At 41.6% G+C, this 16503-nt stretch overlaps 1 protein-coding gene across 1 annotated transcript in view; it reads right to left on the bottom strand.

The window, feature by feature from the left end:
• CASTOR2 (cytosolic arginine sensor for mTORC1 subunit 2) overlaps positions 1 to 16262 on the bottom strand; it is a 108505-nt gene extending 92243 nt beyond the window's left edge. Inside the window, exon 1 of the mRNA XM_070932060.1 lies at positions 15707 to 16262. Within this exon, the coding sequence (XP_070788161.1) occupies positions 15707 to 15819 (113 nt within the window). The 5' untranslated portion in view covers positions 15820 to 16262. The remainder of the gene's footprint in view (positions 1 to 15706) is intronic.
• Between the last annotated feature and the right edge of the window lie 241 nt (positions 16263 to 16503).

The following is a 16503-nucleotide window of genomic DNA, read 5'->3' as shown; positions in this document are numbered from 1 at the left end:
CCACGAGTGGTGTCTGGGAGAGAAATAAGTATATTGATTTTTATTGGGATTTCTCAACCTCCATATATCCTGTAATCCAAATTCCTCCCTTAAATCATTACATATTTTTGGTAATGTTCTCTTAATATCCTTTAACCTTCCTTGTATGTTTCCCGGGACATAATCCTGCATTCTATCCGTCACAGCATTGAAATCCCCCACTAGACAGACATGTTCATATTCCAGTTCCCCCAATTTAACATATAAGTTTTGATAAAAAGTCCTCTGATTGTCATTAGGGGCATAAATACAAACCAATAAAGACTTCCACTGGGCAATTTCTATTTCGAGCATAAGAACCCGGCCTTCCTGGTCAGCAAAAACCTGTTGGGATTTCAAATGATGTCGTACATATACCACTATCCCTCTTTTTTTTTGATCTGCTAATGAGGTATAAGTTTTACCCAACGCCCGACATTCTAACAAATGGTTTTGATCTTTTTTTATATGAGTCTCCTGCATGCAGACAATATCATACTTAGCCTTTCTTAATTTATTCAAAATCCTACTACGTTTATTAGGAGCATTTAAACCGTTAATATTTACAGATATCAAACGCACTAATTCCCCCATTTCCTTTTCTCAGCTAAGTTTTTACTTTCCCGCTGTTATAGCCTTCTTAACTGTTTGTCTTGTCTCCCTCTGAGGTGCTGTTAATTCCTCGACTTTTCGTATTCCCCCACCCTTCTTTCCCGTCTTTCCTTCTCTCCTCTCCTCTACCTCTTCTTCCTCTTGCGATTCCTCCAAACTTCTACTTTCCCCTTCTCCTTCAACATCTAATTCTAACAAATTAAGTTGTTGTTCCATGAATTCTCTTGCTTCTTGAAGACTCCGAATCCTCACCTTCTTATCCCTCCATGTCATCAATAAACCTTCAGGCAATAACCAACGATACGAAATTACATTTTTCCTCAGGAAAGTCGTCAAAAATTGATATCTACGTCTCTGTTCCCTTACCCGACGTGGGATTTGTTTCAAAACTATCATCGGTTGGCCTTTATATGTAATAGTTTGATCCCTTGTTCGTTTATAAAATTCTTCACACAAAGCTTTCTTATTAAAACGAACATGAATTTCCCGAGGAAGATTGTTCCTTTTTGCGTAGCTAGTGAATACTCTAAAGGCCTCATCAATATCCCGTTGGATCATGAGTCTATCTGCCTCCAAAGTTTCTGCAACTATTTCTCCTACAATGTCATCCAGTTTTTCCCCTTTCTCTTCCGCCACATTCTGGGATTTTTTTTTTTTAAATGATTTATATTCTGCCCTTCTCCGGAGACTCAGGGCAGCTTACAATGCGTTAAGCAATAGCCTTTATACTTTTGTGTATTTTTATACAAAGTCAGCTTATTTCCCCCACAATCTGGGTCCTCATTTTACCTACCTTAGAAAGGATGGAAGTAAGTAAGCTTTTTATTGGGGTCAGAGACCAAATTAAAATACACATAGAAGGGGGAGTATATTTTACAAATATAGATAGATCATGTGACAGTACACCATCTACGGATGGAAGGCTGAGTCAACCTTGAGCCTGGTGAGATTTGAACTTGCAGTAATTGCAGGCAGCTGATGTTAATAACTGTTAATAACAGTGCTTTAGTCTGCCGCGCCACCAGGCTCTGTAGTATTTTGCAGAGTATTTTGCAAAATTTACCATTTTGCAGTATCCTTCCCCTGGAGTGGGGAGGGAATGGATATTTTACAGTATCCTTCCCCTGCCACGCCCACCAAGCCACACCCACCAAGCCTCACCCACAGAACTGGTAGTAAAATTTTTTTGAAACCCACCATTGCCACTGTTGCAGCATCTCATTCCATGCTTAATCATATTAAATGCAACTGGCATTGTATCAATCATGTGCAATAAAAATGTAACATTCCCAACTATCTATTCGTACTTTTTTGCTATTGGGTATTGGATAATTATGCGGGCAACATTTTCTTCAATTAATATAGTTAAGAATTCGAAAGTTATTTAAGGCTGTGAGGTCCTTGGTGTTCTCTGAGCTTGGTTGGTTTTTTTGCAGACATTTCATTACCAAACTATGTAACACCATCAGTGCTACCAATTATTTAAGAGTTGTAATGAAACAATTAAGAATATGATTCTGCTTGCACCCTCAAATCTGTTTACTCAAAAGCTGATGTCACTGGGTTCAAGGGAATTACACTCTAATACAGTGTTTCTTAATCTCAACAATCCACAATCCGTGGATTTCAACTTCAGAATGGAATTGTGGGAATTGAAGTCCACACATCTTAAAGTTGTTGAAGTTGTGAAACGCTGCACCAGTAAATAAGATTCAGGATTGCAGCTTCAATTGTACGTGCAAAGACAAACTTGTTTCTGGTCCGCAGCATTTCAGCTTCGTGGTGACTTCACAGATATCGTAAGATAAATTCCATATATAATATAAAGTTCCTGCATATCACAAAACAAGTGTAATAGGAAGTAGTATGCAATCTGCTACCAGCAGCTGTGTTTATGGCAGCCAATTGCTGTGGCTATAAAAGATTTTAAAAGAGAATGCAATGAATTCATGGAGGATCAGACTATCAATGGCCATTAATACCATTGTGAAACCTCCTTTCAAATGATTAACGAGGGGAGAGGTGGTTGTTATTCCTAAAAGTCCACTGAATCAAAGAGTATATATCATTTGCATAATGTCATCATTATGCAAATAACACAAATTGAAGCAGAATTTGGTGTGTTGCATGCAAATTCTGGAAAATCAAGGTTTTACTGTATAATGAGGTAAAGTAGGCCTGAAATATTGGTTGCTGGGAAGCAACAGTGGAAATACTCTTTCAGCCTTCAGTCCAAGCTTGTACAGGTACTTCTTAATTTACCTTGTTTCTCCCAAAATAAGACATCCCCTGATAATAAGCCCAATTGGGCTTTTGAGCGCATGGCAATAAGGCCAAGCGCTAATTTCAGGGTTCAAAAAATATAAGACTGGGTCTTATTTTCGGGGAAACACGGTACAATAGTTCATTTAGTGACCGTTTGAAGTTACAACGGCACTGAAAAAACGACTTATGAGCATTTTTCACTTAACCAATCATTGCAGCATCCCCATGGTCACGTGACCAAAATTCAGACACTTAGCAACTGACTCATATTTATGACGGTTGCAGTGCCCTGGAGTCATGTGATCCCCTTTTGCGATCTTCAATGGAAAAACCAGATTCACTTAGCATCCGTGTTACTAATTTAACGGTCGCATAATCAAAATTTGGGTGCTTGGCAGCCGGCAGGTATGTATGATGTTTGCAGCATTCCAGGGACATTTGATTGGCATTTGTGACCTTCCTAGACTGCTTCCAACAAGCAAATTCCATGGAGGAAGCTGGATTCAATTAATGATGCATGATTCACTTAACAACTGCAGCGATTCACTTAACAATTGTGGTAAAAAGGTCATAAAAATCAGGCACGATTCACTTAACAACCACCTTGCTTAGCGATGGGAGATTCTGGTTCCAATTGTGGTCATAAATCGAGGCCTACCTATATAGGCCCCACTCCTAGGAGAAGATAGCTGTGTGGCCTAATCAGAAGAGGACAAAGCCTTATTGGAGAAGCCCAAATTAAAGCGTCAAGGCTGTGTGATGTTATTCATCAAAGTACCTGAATAACAGATATGTATACAAGTACATCTGTTTTGTTTGACTTTACTGATAATAGGCAAATGTTATCCAAATCAGTACCCCTTTAATGTTTTGTTTTTAGTTGTCAGTATCCTTTTACTGGGGGCGAAGTTCCTCTTTCTGGAAGTAAACAGAAAGAAGATTTACTGTATATTTCCTGTTTTGCAAATGGATATAAAGCCTATTTTCAGGTTAGTGTTTAATGAGAAACCTACTGTTTTTATGGTGCTTCTGATGAAGTTCTTATTTTCCTTTTTTTAAAAAACCCCATGTCCTATTTATTTCCATTGGGTGTTGATTTGCATTCCTTTTTTTTATTGTATTCCCTTTTGTTAATTATTAAGATGAGCAACCAAATGAAACAGAAATCTAGCAAGCAGGGAAAAAAGAAGAATAGAGAAAAGTCCACCACATTTCTCTCCTACCTAAATTAAGCTAAATTGAGGCAATGTTTAGAATCAGTGGGCATATCTGGAATTTGGGGAGCGTTGTGAACATTCATTTATCCAAAGAAAATGAATCAGAATGCTCCCCACCATTGCTGTAGCCCATGAGTCTTTTCTATCATTTTAGTTTAAATACATTTTGTGTCCTCTCAGGTTAATGTGCTTCCCAAAAAAGCAGAGTTGTACCAACCTAGTCGCCCTTTAAAATCAGTAACTCAAGTCCTTCTCCTTGGCTTCCTCTGAGTGCTATCAAGCTAGTTAACAGAAAAGCCGGGGCCTTTTTCACTGTGGCCCCATCATTGCAAGTTTTAAGAAAGCTTACCTTTATTTGTGGGTTGTTGTTTTTTTTTGCAAAGATTTTACTGGAACTTTTTCTTTAGCTTTAACTGACTCTTCTTTCAATAAAATGCTGCAATATTTGGCACCACTTTGTTATATGTTTATGAGTAAGCCACTCATAGGTCATTAAAGGGGGACATACAGGTTCAGTGGTGGGTTTCAAATTTTTTTACTACCGGTTCTGAGGGCATGGCTTGGTGGGCGTGGCAGGGGAAGGATACTGTAAAATCTCCATTCCCAGCCCACTTCAGGGGAAGGTTACTGCAAAATCCCTATTCTCTCCCAATCAGCTGGGACTTGGGAGGCAGAGAATAGATGGGGGCGGGGCCAGTCAGAAGTGGTATTTACCGGTTCTCCGAACTACTCAAAATTTCCATGATTGGTTCTCCAGAACTGGTCAGAATCTGCTGAAACCCACCTCTGTACAGGTTGTCCATGACTTACAACAGTTTGTTTAGTGACCATTCAAAGTTACAACGGCACTGAAAAAGGTGACTTATTGTTCACACTTAATGACCATTGCAGCAGCCCCATGGTCACATGATCAAAATTCAGAAGCTTGGTAACCGACTCATATTTATGACGGTTGCAGTGTCTCAGGGCCATGTGATCCCCTTTTGCGACCTCCTGATAAGCAAAATCAATGGGGATGTTACTAACTTAACAACTACAGTGACTCCCTTAACAATTATGGCAAGAAAGGTCATAAAAATGGGGCAAAACTGACTTAACAAGTGTCTCGCTCAGCAACAGAAATTTTGGGCTCAATTGTGGTTGTACATAGAGGACCACCTGTATATTGCAAATATTTTTAACGAATAAGTAAAACGTAAACCCAGATCACCCTCAAGTAACTCAATAGCAAAGCACATCCTATTCAGGTGGGAAGCACAATCAGTTCTGGTAAGGTAAAGGTAAAGGTTCCCCTCGCACATATGTGCTAGTCGTTCCCGACTCTAGGGGGTGGTGCTCATCTCTGTTTCAAAGCCGAAGAGTCAGCACTGTCCGAAGACGTCTCCGTGGTCATGTGGCCGGCATGACTAAACGCCAAAGGCGCATGGAATGCTGTTATCTTCCCACCAAAGGTGGTCCCTATTTTTCTACTTGCATTTTTTAGGTGCTTTCGAACTGCAAGGTTGGCAGACATTGGGACAAGTAATGGGAGCACTGAATATTAGATTATCCTTGAGGTGGGGCTGCTTGGAGAATAAAACATGGCCCCATCCACTGGATGAAAAGAAAGAAGTTTCAAGGCACTTCCGTTTCCCTCTTGGTCAGAAAATAACAGAGTTGGAAGGGACCTTGGAGATCATCTAGTCTAACCCCCTGCTCACGCAGGAGACTTATACTAGGGATTCGAACCGCCGAACTGCCGACCTTTCAGTTTTCAGTTGCTCCGGATGAAGGAGACAACCCATGTCTCCCATCTGTCAGCAAAGGAATAAGCACCACTAATCAATCTTTGGTGCAAGAACATGAACAAAGGAAGACCATCCAGGCCTGAATGGCACAGACCAGTCTACTTTTAGCTCACCACTTTTTTTTCTCTTTTTCTTCTATTTTCCTTGCCCTATGCTGCTGCTCCTTTTTTTTGTTTGTTTGTTTCCCTTGGTTTTTGTTTTATAAAGTCTGAGAGTTGGGTTTTATTCTCTCTGATTCAGGAGATGAAATTTTGAAAAAGACAGTAATAAATACAGAAAGAAAGCAATCACATCAGTGGTGGTATTCAGCCGGTTCTATCCGGTTCGGGCAAACTGGTAGCTGCGGCCACCCGTCATTACACTTTTTTGATGCTCTGTGCATGTGCGCTCACATTTCTCGAACCGGTAGTGAAGGTAAGTGAATGCCACCCATGAATCAGACATTGTAAGTTTATGAATAGAAATTGAGATGGAAAAAAAAATTAGAGACATCATTTCCTTGCAAAGTACCAGTGAAATGTCCAGTGGACCAGAAAAAGCCCAAACCAAAAAGAAGTGTATTTTCTTGCCCCGGTATGGATGATTTCCCTACTGGTTGGATTACTCCTTACTACTAGATGCAGGGATTCAGATAGTCCTGATTTATAACCACAACAGGGACTAGAATTTCTACTACTAAACAAGTAAGTGTTAAGTGAGTCAGAGTTGTTAAGCAAATCAGTGCAATTCTTAAGGAAATCACACGGCTGTTAAGGAAATCCAGCTTCCCCCGCTGACTTTGCTTGTTGGAAGTCAGCTGAAAATGTCATAAATGGTGATCACTTGATGCCGTGACACTGCAACCGTCATAAATACATGCTGTCTGCCAAGCACTCAAATTTCGTTCACTGATGGTGGCGATACTGCAATGATCATAAGTCATTTTTTCCAGTGCGCTTGAAGTTGCAAAACAAATGATTGTAAATCAAGGGCTATCTGTAGATTCTATTCTCTATAGGCAGTTAAAAGTATCTTAGAATTAGGGAAAAGCTTGTCTCAATCCAGCCCAATGCCATACTTAGGTTTGGATTTACACAGCCCACTGTTTTATTTAAGATTTTTTTAAACCTAACTTTATTAATTTATAAATAATTCAAGGTGGCAAACATATCTAGTACTCCTTCCTCCTCCTATTTTCTCCTATTTCTCCAACAACAACTCTGTGAGGTAGGTTGGACTGAGAGAGAATACACTGGCCCAAAGTCATCCAGCCGATTTTCATGCCTAAAGCGGGACTAGAACTCATAGTTGGCTGGTGATTGGCTAAAGTCACCCAGCCCGTTTTCATATCTAAGGCAGGACTAGAATTCACAGTCTCCTGGTGATTGGCTAAAGTTACCCAGCCGGTTTTCATGCCTCAGGCAGGACTAGAACTCAGTGTCTCTTGGTTTCTATCCTGCTGCCACCTTAACCACTAGACCAAAGTGGCTCTCCATTAACCACTAAGTCCATGATTTGCTTTGTCATAGTATAATCTCACAGGTTACATTCATCAAAAGCCTGCCAACCACAAGAGTTAGGTTTACAAAATAAACTCTTTTATGGAACAGCACTCTATATTAAATAGATTACAGAGTCAGTTTTGGGATAGTGAAAGTTGAAGGAAGATTGTTCTTACTGAAATAATGTATATCCAAGCATTCTATTACTAGGCCTTGAAAAGCAGGATCTGGAACCAACACATTCAAAATAACCATAAAAATGCAAATGCAATAATCTTATGGCTTTTAAACAATTTAAACTACAGATTGGGTAATATACAGATTATTCACTGCTGGTGCTAGTTACTGTCCCGGTTATTTAAAGTTTAAATGCACACACCAGTGTATCTAAATCATGCCAGTTCAAGGAGTAGGCAATAAGATAAGAAGAAAAATAAATATATGCTAAGAATTATTACTTTCCCCCACTTCAGTTTTGGACTTCAAAGAAAGAGTTTTGATGCTTTGAGACTTTGGTGTTGGGGAAATCTTGTGAGAATATCATGGATAGGCAAGAAAGCAAACCAATTGAATAAATCAACTTAGAGTTCTCACCTGAGGCAAAATGACCAGGTTCAAATTACCATACTTCAAATACTTTATGTGAAGACTCAGCTTTCTGGAGATAGTTCTAATTTTTATATAATTAATTAATTAATTGTTTGCTGCCCATCTCACTGCAAGGCAACTCTGGGTGGCTCACAACATTAAAAGCAATAATATCATAATATATATATATTTAAACAGAGTAAGAATACAAATTTTAACTAAAAGATGGGGAAGGAGGGAGCAGAATGTGCACGGGGGGGGGGGGGTGGGGGGGGGGCGGAGAGGTGGGATCTGCTATTGGTCTATCAACCACCTCCAGTGTGATGCTCTTTCATTGGGGTCCCAAGCCAATTGGTATAGCCAGATCTTTGGACTCCTGTGGAAGATCAGAAGGATGGGAGCCAATCTCACTTCATGGGATAAGGTGTTCCAAAGGACAGGAGCAGGGGTGAAATCCAGCAGGTTCTAACAGGTTCTGAAGAACCAGTAGCGGATATTTTGAATAGTCTGGGAAACCAGGAAATACCATCTCTGGCTGGCCCCAGAGTGGGGTGGGAATGGAGATTTTGCAATATCCTTTCCCCAGGAGGGAAGGGAATGGGGATTTTGCAGTATCTTTCCCCTGGAGTGGGGTGGGAATGGAGATTTTGCAGTATCCTTCCCCTGGAGTGGGGAGGGAATGAGGATTTTGCAGTATCCTTCCCCTGGAGTGGGGTGGGGATGGAGGTTTTGCAATATCCTTCCCCTGCCACGCCTACCAAGCCACGCCCACAGAACCGGTAGGGAAAAATTTTGGATTTCACCCCTGAACAGGAGCCACGCCAAAGAAGACTTTGAATTTTGTCTGAAATGGTACAAGGCAGCGTTTCACAAGCTCAGCAACTTTTAACATGTGTGGACTTCAACTCCCAGAATTCTTCAGCCAGCATGGTGGGAGTGGAAGTCCACGAATCTTAAAGTTGCTGAGTTTGAAAAGCACTGGTATAGGGTTTTTTTTTTTTTTGTCTGAAATGGTATATAGCTGTGACGGCGAACCTATGGCACGCGTGCCAGAAGTGGTACGTAGCGCCCTCTCTGATGGCACACAAGCCGTCGCCCCAGTTCAGCTCTGCTGCACATCCGTGCGTGTCTCCCGCTAGCCAGCTGGTCTTCTGGTCTCTGCTGCACATGTGCAGGGGGGGGGACCATGTGCGGGGGCCCCCGCGTGCAGATGCGGGGGCCGCACGTGCATGCGTGGGGGGCAGGGCATGTGCAGGGGGCCCACGCGTGCATGCGGGGGGCCCACACACGCATTGGATTTTGGGGGTTCGGGCGCACGCTTTGGGTACTTGGTCCGGAAAAGGTTAGCCATCACTGGTATATAGTTTCCTGCCTGGGTAGGGGGATTGGATTAGAAGACCTCCCAAGACCTTCCAATTCTTTTGTTCTGCTGTTCTAATGCCCTGCTAGCCAGAATACCCTGACTGACAGGATCCAGAGTCCACAGCATTCCTTATCTGCTGGCATGGACAGGGTGGGCCAGTCCCATAATGCTGGGAAAAGAAGAAGGACAACCAATAGCAAGGTGAATGGAATCAATTACAATAATGATCGATGCAGTATTGGAAGGCTTGAAGGACTGGATAAGGAGATCTTCTGGGGGAGGTCTATGTCCGTGATGGCAAACCTATGGCACGCATGCCTCAGGTGGCACGTGGAGCCATATCTGTGGGCACACAAGCGTTGCTCTAGCTCAGCTCCAGTGTGCATGGGCATGCTAGCCAGCTGATTTTCAGGCCTCCCGGGCCCACTGGAATTTGGGAAACGGGCCATTTCTGGCCTCCGGGGGTGGTGGTAGAGGCTGTTTTCGCCCTCCCCAGGCTCCAAGAAAGCCTCTGGAGCCAGGGGAGGGCGAGAAATGGACTTTCTGGCCCCACCGGTAACCTTTTTGCCGTCGCGTGCCAAAAGTGGGGGGAGCGTGCGCATGTCCGCGGAGGGGTGGGGCGCATTGAATTATGAGTATGGGCACGCGTGCGCTCGACCCCCCCCACTCCCTCCGCTTTTGGCACGCAATGGCAAATAGGTTAGTCATCACTGGTCTATGTGGTCACTAAGAGTTAATATCTTCATGGCATATAATCAATCAATTTCAGGAGTGGTGTGGTGGCCTAGAGGTGGAGCTCTCACCTCTCAATTAGGCGGCTGTGATTTCGATCCTAGGTAGAGGCAGATATTTCTCTCTCTGGGCACACTGAGAATATGTCTGCTGAACAAAACTCTGCATTGGCAACAGGAAGGGCATCTGGCCATTAAAACACTCTGCTAGCTCCATTCAGTTGCCCAGACTCCTCCCCGCAAGGGATTATGGGGTCATTAAAAGAACATGATGATATAATCAATCAATTTCAATTTATAACAAATATTCTACAGCACGGGTAGCCCTTGACTTACCACCACAATTGAGACCAGTATTTCCATTGCTAAACAAGGTGGTTGTTAAAGAAGTCATGCTAATTATTTTTGCAATGGTTGTTAAGCGAATCACTGCAGTGGCTAAGTGAATCACACGGGCATTAAACAAATCTGGTTTCCCCCATTGACTTCGCTGGTCGGAAGCCAGCTGGGAAGGTCACAAATGGCGATCCCCTGAGCCCGGGATGTTGCAAGTGTTGTAAATACATGGTGATAGCCAAGTGCCCAAATTTTGATCACGTGACCATGAGGATGCTGCATGCAATAGCTATAAGTGTGCGGACCAGTTGTAAGTCACTTTTTTCAGTCCTGTGGTAATTTCAAATGGTCACTAAATGAATGGTTGTACATTGTGGATTATTTGTAGTTACTTCTGCCTGGACAGTTAAGGGATAGTATCTACTTTTTCCACCAGTGGAAAAAAAACAACAAAATGTGTCATATCTTCTACAGAACAATCATTGGTTTTCTTCCCACTTTGATTTATGAAATTGTTTTCCCCAGAAATTCCATGCCAAGGTTTTCTACTTCCTTCTCCCCAACTCAGCACACACCAGATCTCATCTGATTACAACAGCTAGAATTCCAACATAGTGGCTCAGTGCCTAAGACACTGAGCTTGTCGATGAAAAGGTCGGCAGTTCAGTGGTTCAAATCCCTAGTGCCGTGTAACGGGGTGAGTTCCCGTTACTTGTCCCAGCTTCTGCCAATCTAGCAATTTGAAAGCATGTAAAAAATGCAAGTAGCAAAATAGGGACCACCTTTGGTGGGAAGGTAACAGCGTTCTGTGCGCTTAGTCATGCTAGCCACATGACCACGGAGACATCTTTGGACAGTGCTGGCTCTTCGGCTTTGAAACAGAGATGAGCACCGCCCCCTAGAGTCAGGAACGGCTAGCACATATGTGCGAGGGGAACCTTTACCTTTACCTTTTACAATCAGTCATGGGAACTGGGAATTCTGGGATTTATAGCATCTCTAAGAAAGGGAAGAGCCTTTTAGTGGTTAAAGCACCAGGCTACAAATCAGGAGACTGTGAATTCTAGTCCCACTGAAGGCATGAAAGCTAACTAGGTAACTTTCGGCTCAGTCACTCTCTCTCAGCCCAACCCATCTCATAGGATTCTTGTGGGGAAAATAGGAAGAGGAAAGATCTTGGCTGCCTTAAGTTATTTTACAAAAATAATAAAGGCGGAATATAAATAAAATAAAATAAATAAAAAGCCAAAGATACAAAAGAATAGGTGGTCAGCCTATTGTAGCTACTAAAACAAATGCTATCACATTCTCTGCCTGTCTCCCTTACCTCTAGTAAAGAATGCAAAGTATGGGGAAGCAATGAGTTATTGTTTGAGACTGGTTTCCTCTAGATGCATCAGACTTCAGTTTCTAGAATTACACAGAAACTTCTCTTTGTTCTGTCATATATAATCTACCATAGCTAGAGAGCATAAACATTGTGGCTCCTTTAGGTTTGGAGAAAACTGGAGTGGGGAATTCGATTTTCACCTTGCATCAGATTATCAGTGTAAAGCAGAGGTGATATTCATCCGGTTTGAGTGAACCGGTAGTAGCTAGCTACATTTTCAAGCCATGTGCATATGTGGAAGCTGCGCGTGCAAGCAAAGCGCATGCGCGGAAGGCTGTGCGCATGTGCGGAGGTCACATTTTCGGTGCCTGGTGAACCAGTAAATTATGTGAATCCCACCCCTGGTCTAGAGCCATGTGATTCGGAAGGGAAAAGAAACAAGGACTTAATCTGAATCCTAGAAACATTTTTCTTTTTAAATGAAAAGAGTGACTCTTTAAAATAGCTACCGAAAGTACCATTGGTTCTAAAATACCATTATGTACTTCTACTTTTACAGAACATATATTATGTTATTTTGGGTTACAGCATCCTCTTTTAATCTTGAAGACCACACAGTCATTGAACTGTATGATTTACATCAGACCTTTCCTTTAAGGGCAAAACAGCCTTGTGAGGTAGTTTGGGCTGATGAGCAGCCTAAAGTCACCGAGTGACCTTCTACAGTTGATTTGAACCTGGGTCTGGTGCCAATCCAACATTTTATCTGTCAAGAATAGGGTCAGAGTAAGAACAAATTTTAATTTGAAGAGAATTAGATATATTTTCTACTTTGCAACAGCTAGCCAATTTTTGGTGGTATCAGAAAAGTTAGGCTGGTCAGTTTATTATTAATAGATTATCATTTTTTATATATATAACTCAAAGTGACAAACAACTAATACTTCTGCCTCTCGTTTTTGCCACAACAACCCTGCGAGGCAGGTTGGGCTGAGACTACAGAGAGAAAATATCTTAAGACAGTTGACTGCAAAGTGCGATGAGAAAGGGCAAAAGATGTGCCTGTTTTGAGCTTGTTGAAGTGCCTTTATTTTATAGAAATAAAATCACAATGGTGATTTGGCCCTTAGTCAAGCTCAACTTGCAAGACTGTTGTTATGAATAAAAAGAAAGTGGGGAGCTCATGCTTGCCATTACAAACTCTACCATACAATAAAAACATTCTATAATGAAATATGTTAAAATGGTTTGGGAGAAGCGGAAAGAGATGAGTAAAAAGAGATTTGGGTTTTCTCCCCCTCCCCCCATAGATGAAAGAAAAAAAGGATGTGCCTAACAATGTAAATAAAAATTGCTTCTCCCAAATCTCTCTCTCTCCTTAAATAATACTGTAACTTCATAAGTTTTCTTTTAAGAAAAAACATGAAGTGTTCAAATCTGAGAATTCCAACCTGCATTGCACTACAAATTGGTACAATCCAGGATTCTATTGGTTAATGGCTGTATCCAGCAGAATTGATTGGTAAAGCAGCAGTTCCTGGCTATACCACATCAGACTGATGGTGGGAGCTGAAATGTTTCAATGCACTTTAACAGGCTGGGTGGACACGGTTTCTCTACAAGAGAGCACTAGTGTGCCAGAGAAAGGATCACCCTTGGCTTAATTCTGAATGAACAGGGAGTTGTTTTTCATGAAGGAACTGCAGAACTATCTCGGCAGGTGGCAGCACTGGGTCAATTTAGTCTTGATGGAGAATCTAAATGAGTATAAGCTTATAAACTGCTTATAATAGGATGGAACACCACTAGGAAATCTCAGAACTGTAGGCTAGATTGTAAAAGACAAAAACAAAACCCCCACCACCTCTCAGAAGACAATGGCAAAGCACTTTCAGAAGCAAATAGTCACCAATGATCCAAAGTGTCTATTGCATTTTCTATAGAAATATGCAGTTGGTTAACAGAAGTAGCCTAAGTCAGGAGTCTGTTTTTCAATTGCATCTGTCCAGGTCATAGAATAATTATTCTGTCCCTAGAGCAATTACATTATTGCAAAGCACAAGGGAGAATAACAACTCTACTGGCAAGGCTATCACTTTCTGTAACATCAGAGTTAAGCATTCCATCACAAGCTTAAACAATTTCATCCAAGAAACTGAGGCAGCCCAGTAAAGAACTATATGTAATAAAATGCCATTTGAGACACTGATTTGAAAAGTTAAAGAAAATCTCTGGGGGGAAAAAAGTTAGCCGTATTACCCAGCTCCTAGCAAGGTAAAGAATCCAACTTCTGCATTCCCTTTGGCATGTGTTTTCAAGGATTTGCAATGTGCTAAACTAGGATATAAAAGGCTGCTGTGCTGAGGTCTGAAATGCAATATTTTTAGACAAGGAGGATTTAAAGGTTATTGGTGACATTTAAAAAAAACAACAACCTTTGGGATGGTTTCCCCTCTCCCATAACACCAAAGATTAATAGAACGAAAAAAGGGAGTTCCGTTGCCATCCATCAACAGAACTGTTTTTTTTTAAAATAATAATTCTGTTGTACTGTAGGCATAATACTCAGTTGAGTTATTCAAAAGAAGCTGTAAACAAGTTAGCAGTGGTAACATTACACAGCAAACCACATCAACTGCCAAGCCACAAATCAAAGGGAAATTTCAACCCAGTGAAGTTTTCATTGGAGATAAAGGACAATAATGAAATTCAATTGCAAACACCCCCATTTAACCAAGCAGATTGAGATGGAAAGAATGGGTGTGGGGGGGACGTGGGGGGGGGAGAAAGATTATCTTTGCATTTTTAATTTGCAATTTAGTTTCAACATGAATACGCACACTTGTTCTATTAGCAGCCTTCCCTAGGGCCATTAGGGGTGTGTGGTTATTAAAAATGGTTTTTGAAGGGGGTTCTTCTCAGCATACTTAAAAGGCTCTACAGTCAAGAGGCAAGAACTGAGTTCAGAAATGGTTTTTTTCTCAACTCCATCTACCTAGTCTAACTGCAACGAAATAAGCAGAGGTGGGTGAGGAAAAAACCTATCTTTCTATTTACTATGCATTTGCAAGTCAAATTATTTGTGTGGGGGTGGGGGAGGAAGGAATCCAGCGATTGAACTCAACGGTCCAAACAAAAAAACATTTTTATTATTTTGTTCTGCTTGTTCATATACATATCTTCATCTAGCCAATCCAGATCTCTTGACTTCCTCCAAAAGAACATTATTCAAAAAGAGAGAGAGGAAAAAAAAAATAAGGCAATGTTGCAGAGAATATAACCTCCCCCCCACCCCATTATTTATCAATAAATCCTCCCATTCCCCAAACCTGACATGATTTTAACAGATAGGAATAAAATATGCAACCCACAAATATCTCCCGTTTTGCCCCCCTCCCGTTCTTATTGCTGTTCTTTGTTGTCCTGGGCGCTCTCTTTGAGTTGTTGTTTAGACACTTACACCTCCTTATTAATATGACTATTCTTCTTCTTTCTTTTTAAAGGTGAGTTTGGAAATTTATGGAGCCCCAAATCCTAAAAGCTAGTTTCCTTCAGCAACATCTTTTAAAGGAGAATTTAAAAAATCGACTCCACTGAGAGGGTGGGGGGGAAAGGGAAGAAGGGGGCGTGTTTGTGCAGAAACTCAGAGTCTCTATTGAAAAGATACTAGAAAATGAAAGAAACCATTGAGAGCTCTAAGCAAGAGGCTGGGGGTACGAGATACCTATGTGTGGAGCCACATCCACACACAAGTGTGTTAAAGTGGGGAGGTGGTCATCTCCTTAAGACTAAACCCTCTGTAACCTCCCCCCCAATTCCCCCCCCCAAAAAAAAACAACCCTTGTGATTATTATTATTATTATTATTATTATTATTATTAAATGGCTCTTTCTGTATGGCTTCCTTTGCAGGGCAATTTTCCTTCGCTTTTCACAATTCTGTGTCAACAATTAATTGTTAGTTCTCTAGCCGGCTTACCTGGTCTTGGAGGAGAGGAACGCCAGTTTGATCAATCCATAGGTAAACAATTGGATGCTGTCTTTCGCTATGCTGGCTACTTTTAAGCGGTGCTCTAAAATGTGCAATTCCATCTTTTTTTTTCTTTCTCATTTGTAGTTCATCTGTTTCGATTCTCCGCTTTTCTTGTGGGCTGTTTCTCTCCCTCTCTCTCTCTCTCTCTCTCTCGCCCCCCCTCCCCTTACTCAACCAGAGTATTTTTCCACTGTCTTTCCTTTTACGTTTTCCAGCGCAGGCAGAGAGAAGCGGGGGGGGGGGGAGAGAGAGAGAGAGAGAAGGCTAATAATGACTTTAGAAAGGGGGTGGAATATGGTATTTATTATAAAAAAGAGAAAGAAACGGCGGGGGGGAATACAGGAAAGGAGTTATTGCTAAGTCCAAAAGTAGAAGGAATGAGGAAAGGAAAAAAAAAAAGCAAAGGAGAGAAAGGGGGGAAAAATGAGGAGGGGGGTGGCAGCAGAAGCTGGGAAGAGAGTTGGGAGCTCGAGAGTGCAGGAAAGCTGCTGCTGTTTCAGAATGTAACAAACAACTTGCCAGTCAAACGAACCCCTAGTGGGCATGCGCGTAGAGCGGAGCTTCGTGGGAAATGTAGTTCGAAGGGCGGAGCGCTGCTAAGAGTTTTTTTTTTTTCCTCCTTTAAATAAGCAAATTGAAAAAGAGGGCGGTTGCTTCTCAAAATAAAAGGATGCCTATATTTCTCTCTCTCTCTCTCTCTCTCTCTCTCTCTCTTTTGCTGAGCCAATTGTCTCAGTTTCCTG

Source organism: Pituophis catenifer, unplaced genomic scaffold (genome assembly GCF_029215685.1).
Source record: "Pituophis catenifer annectens isolate HBS135680 unplaced genomic scaffold, rPitCat1.0.hap2 SCAF_1, whole genome shotgun sequence".
NCBI lineage: Eukaryota > Metazoa > Chordata > Lepidosauria > Squamata > Colubridae > Pituophis > Pituophis catenifer.
The sequence above is the reverse complement of the archived record's forward strand: the minus strand, read 5'-3'. Positions and strand labels throughout refer to the sequence as shown.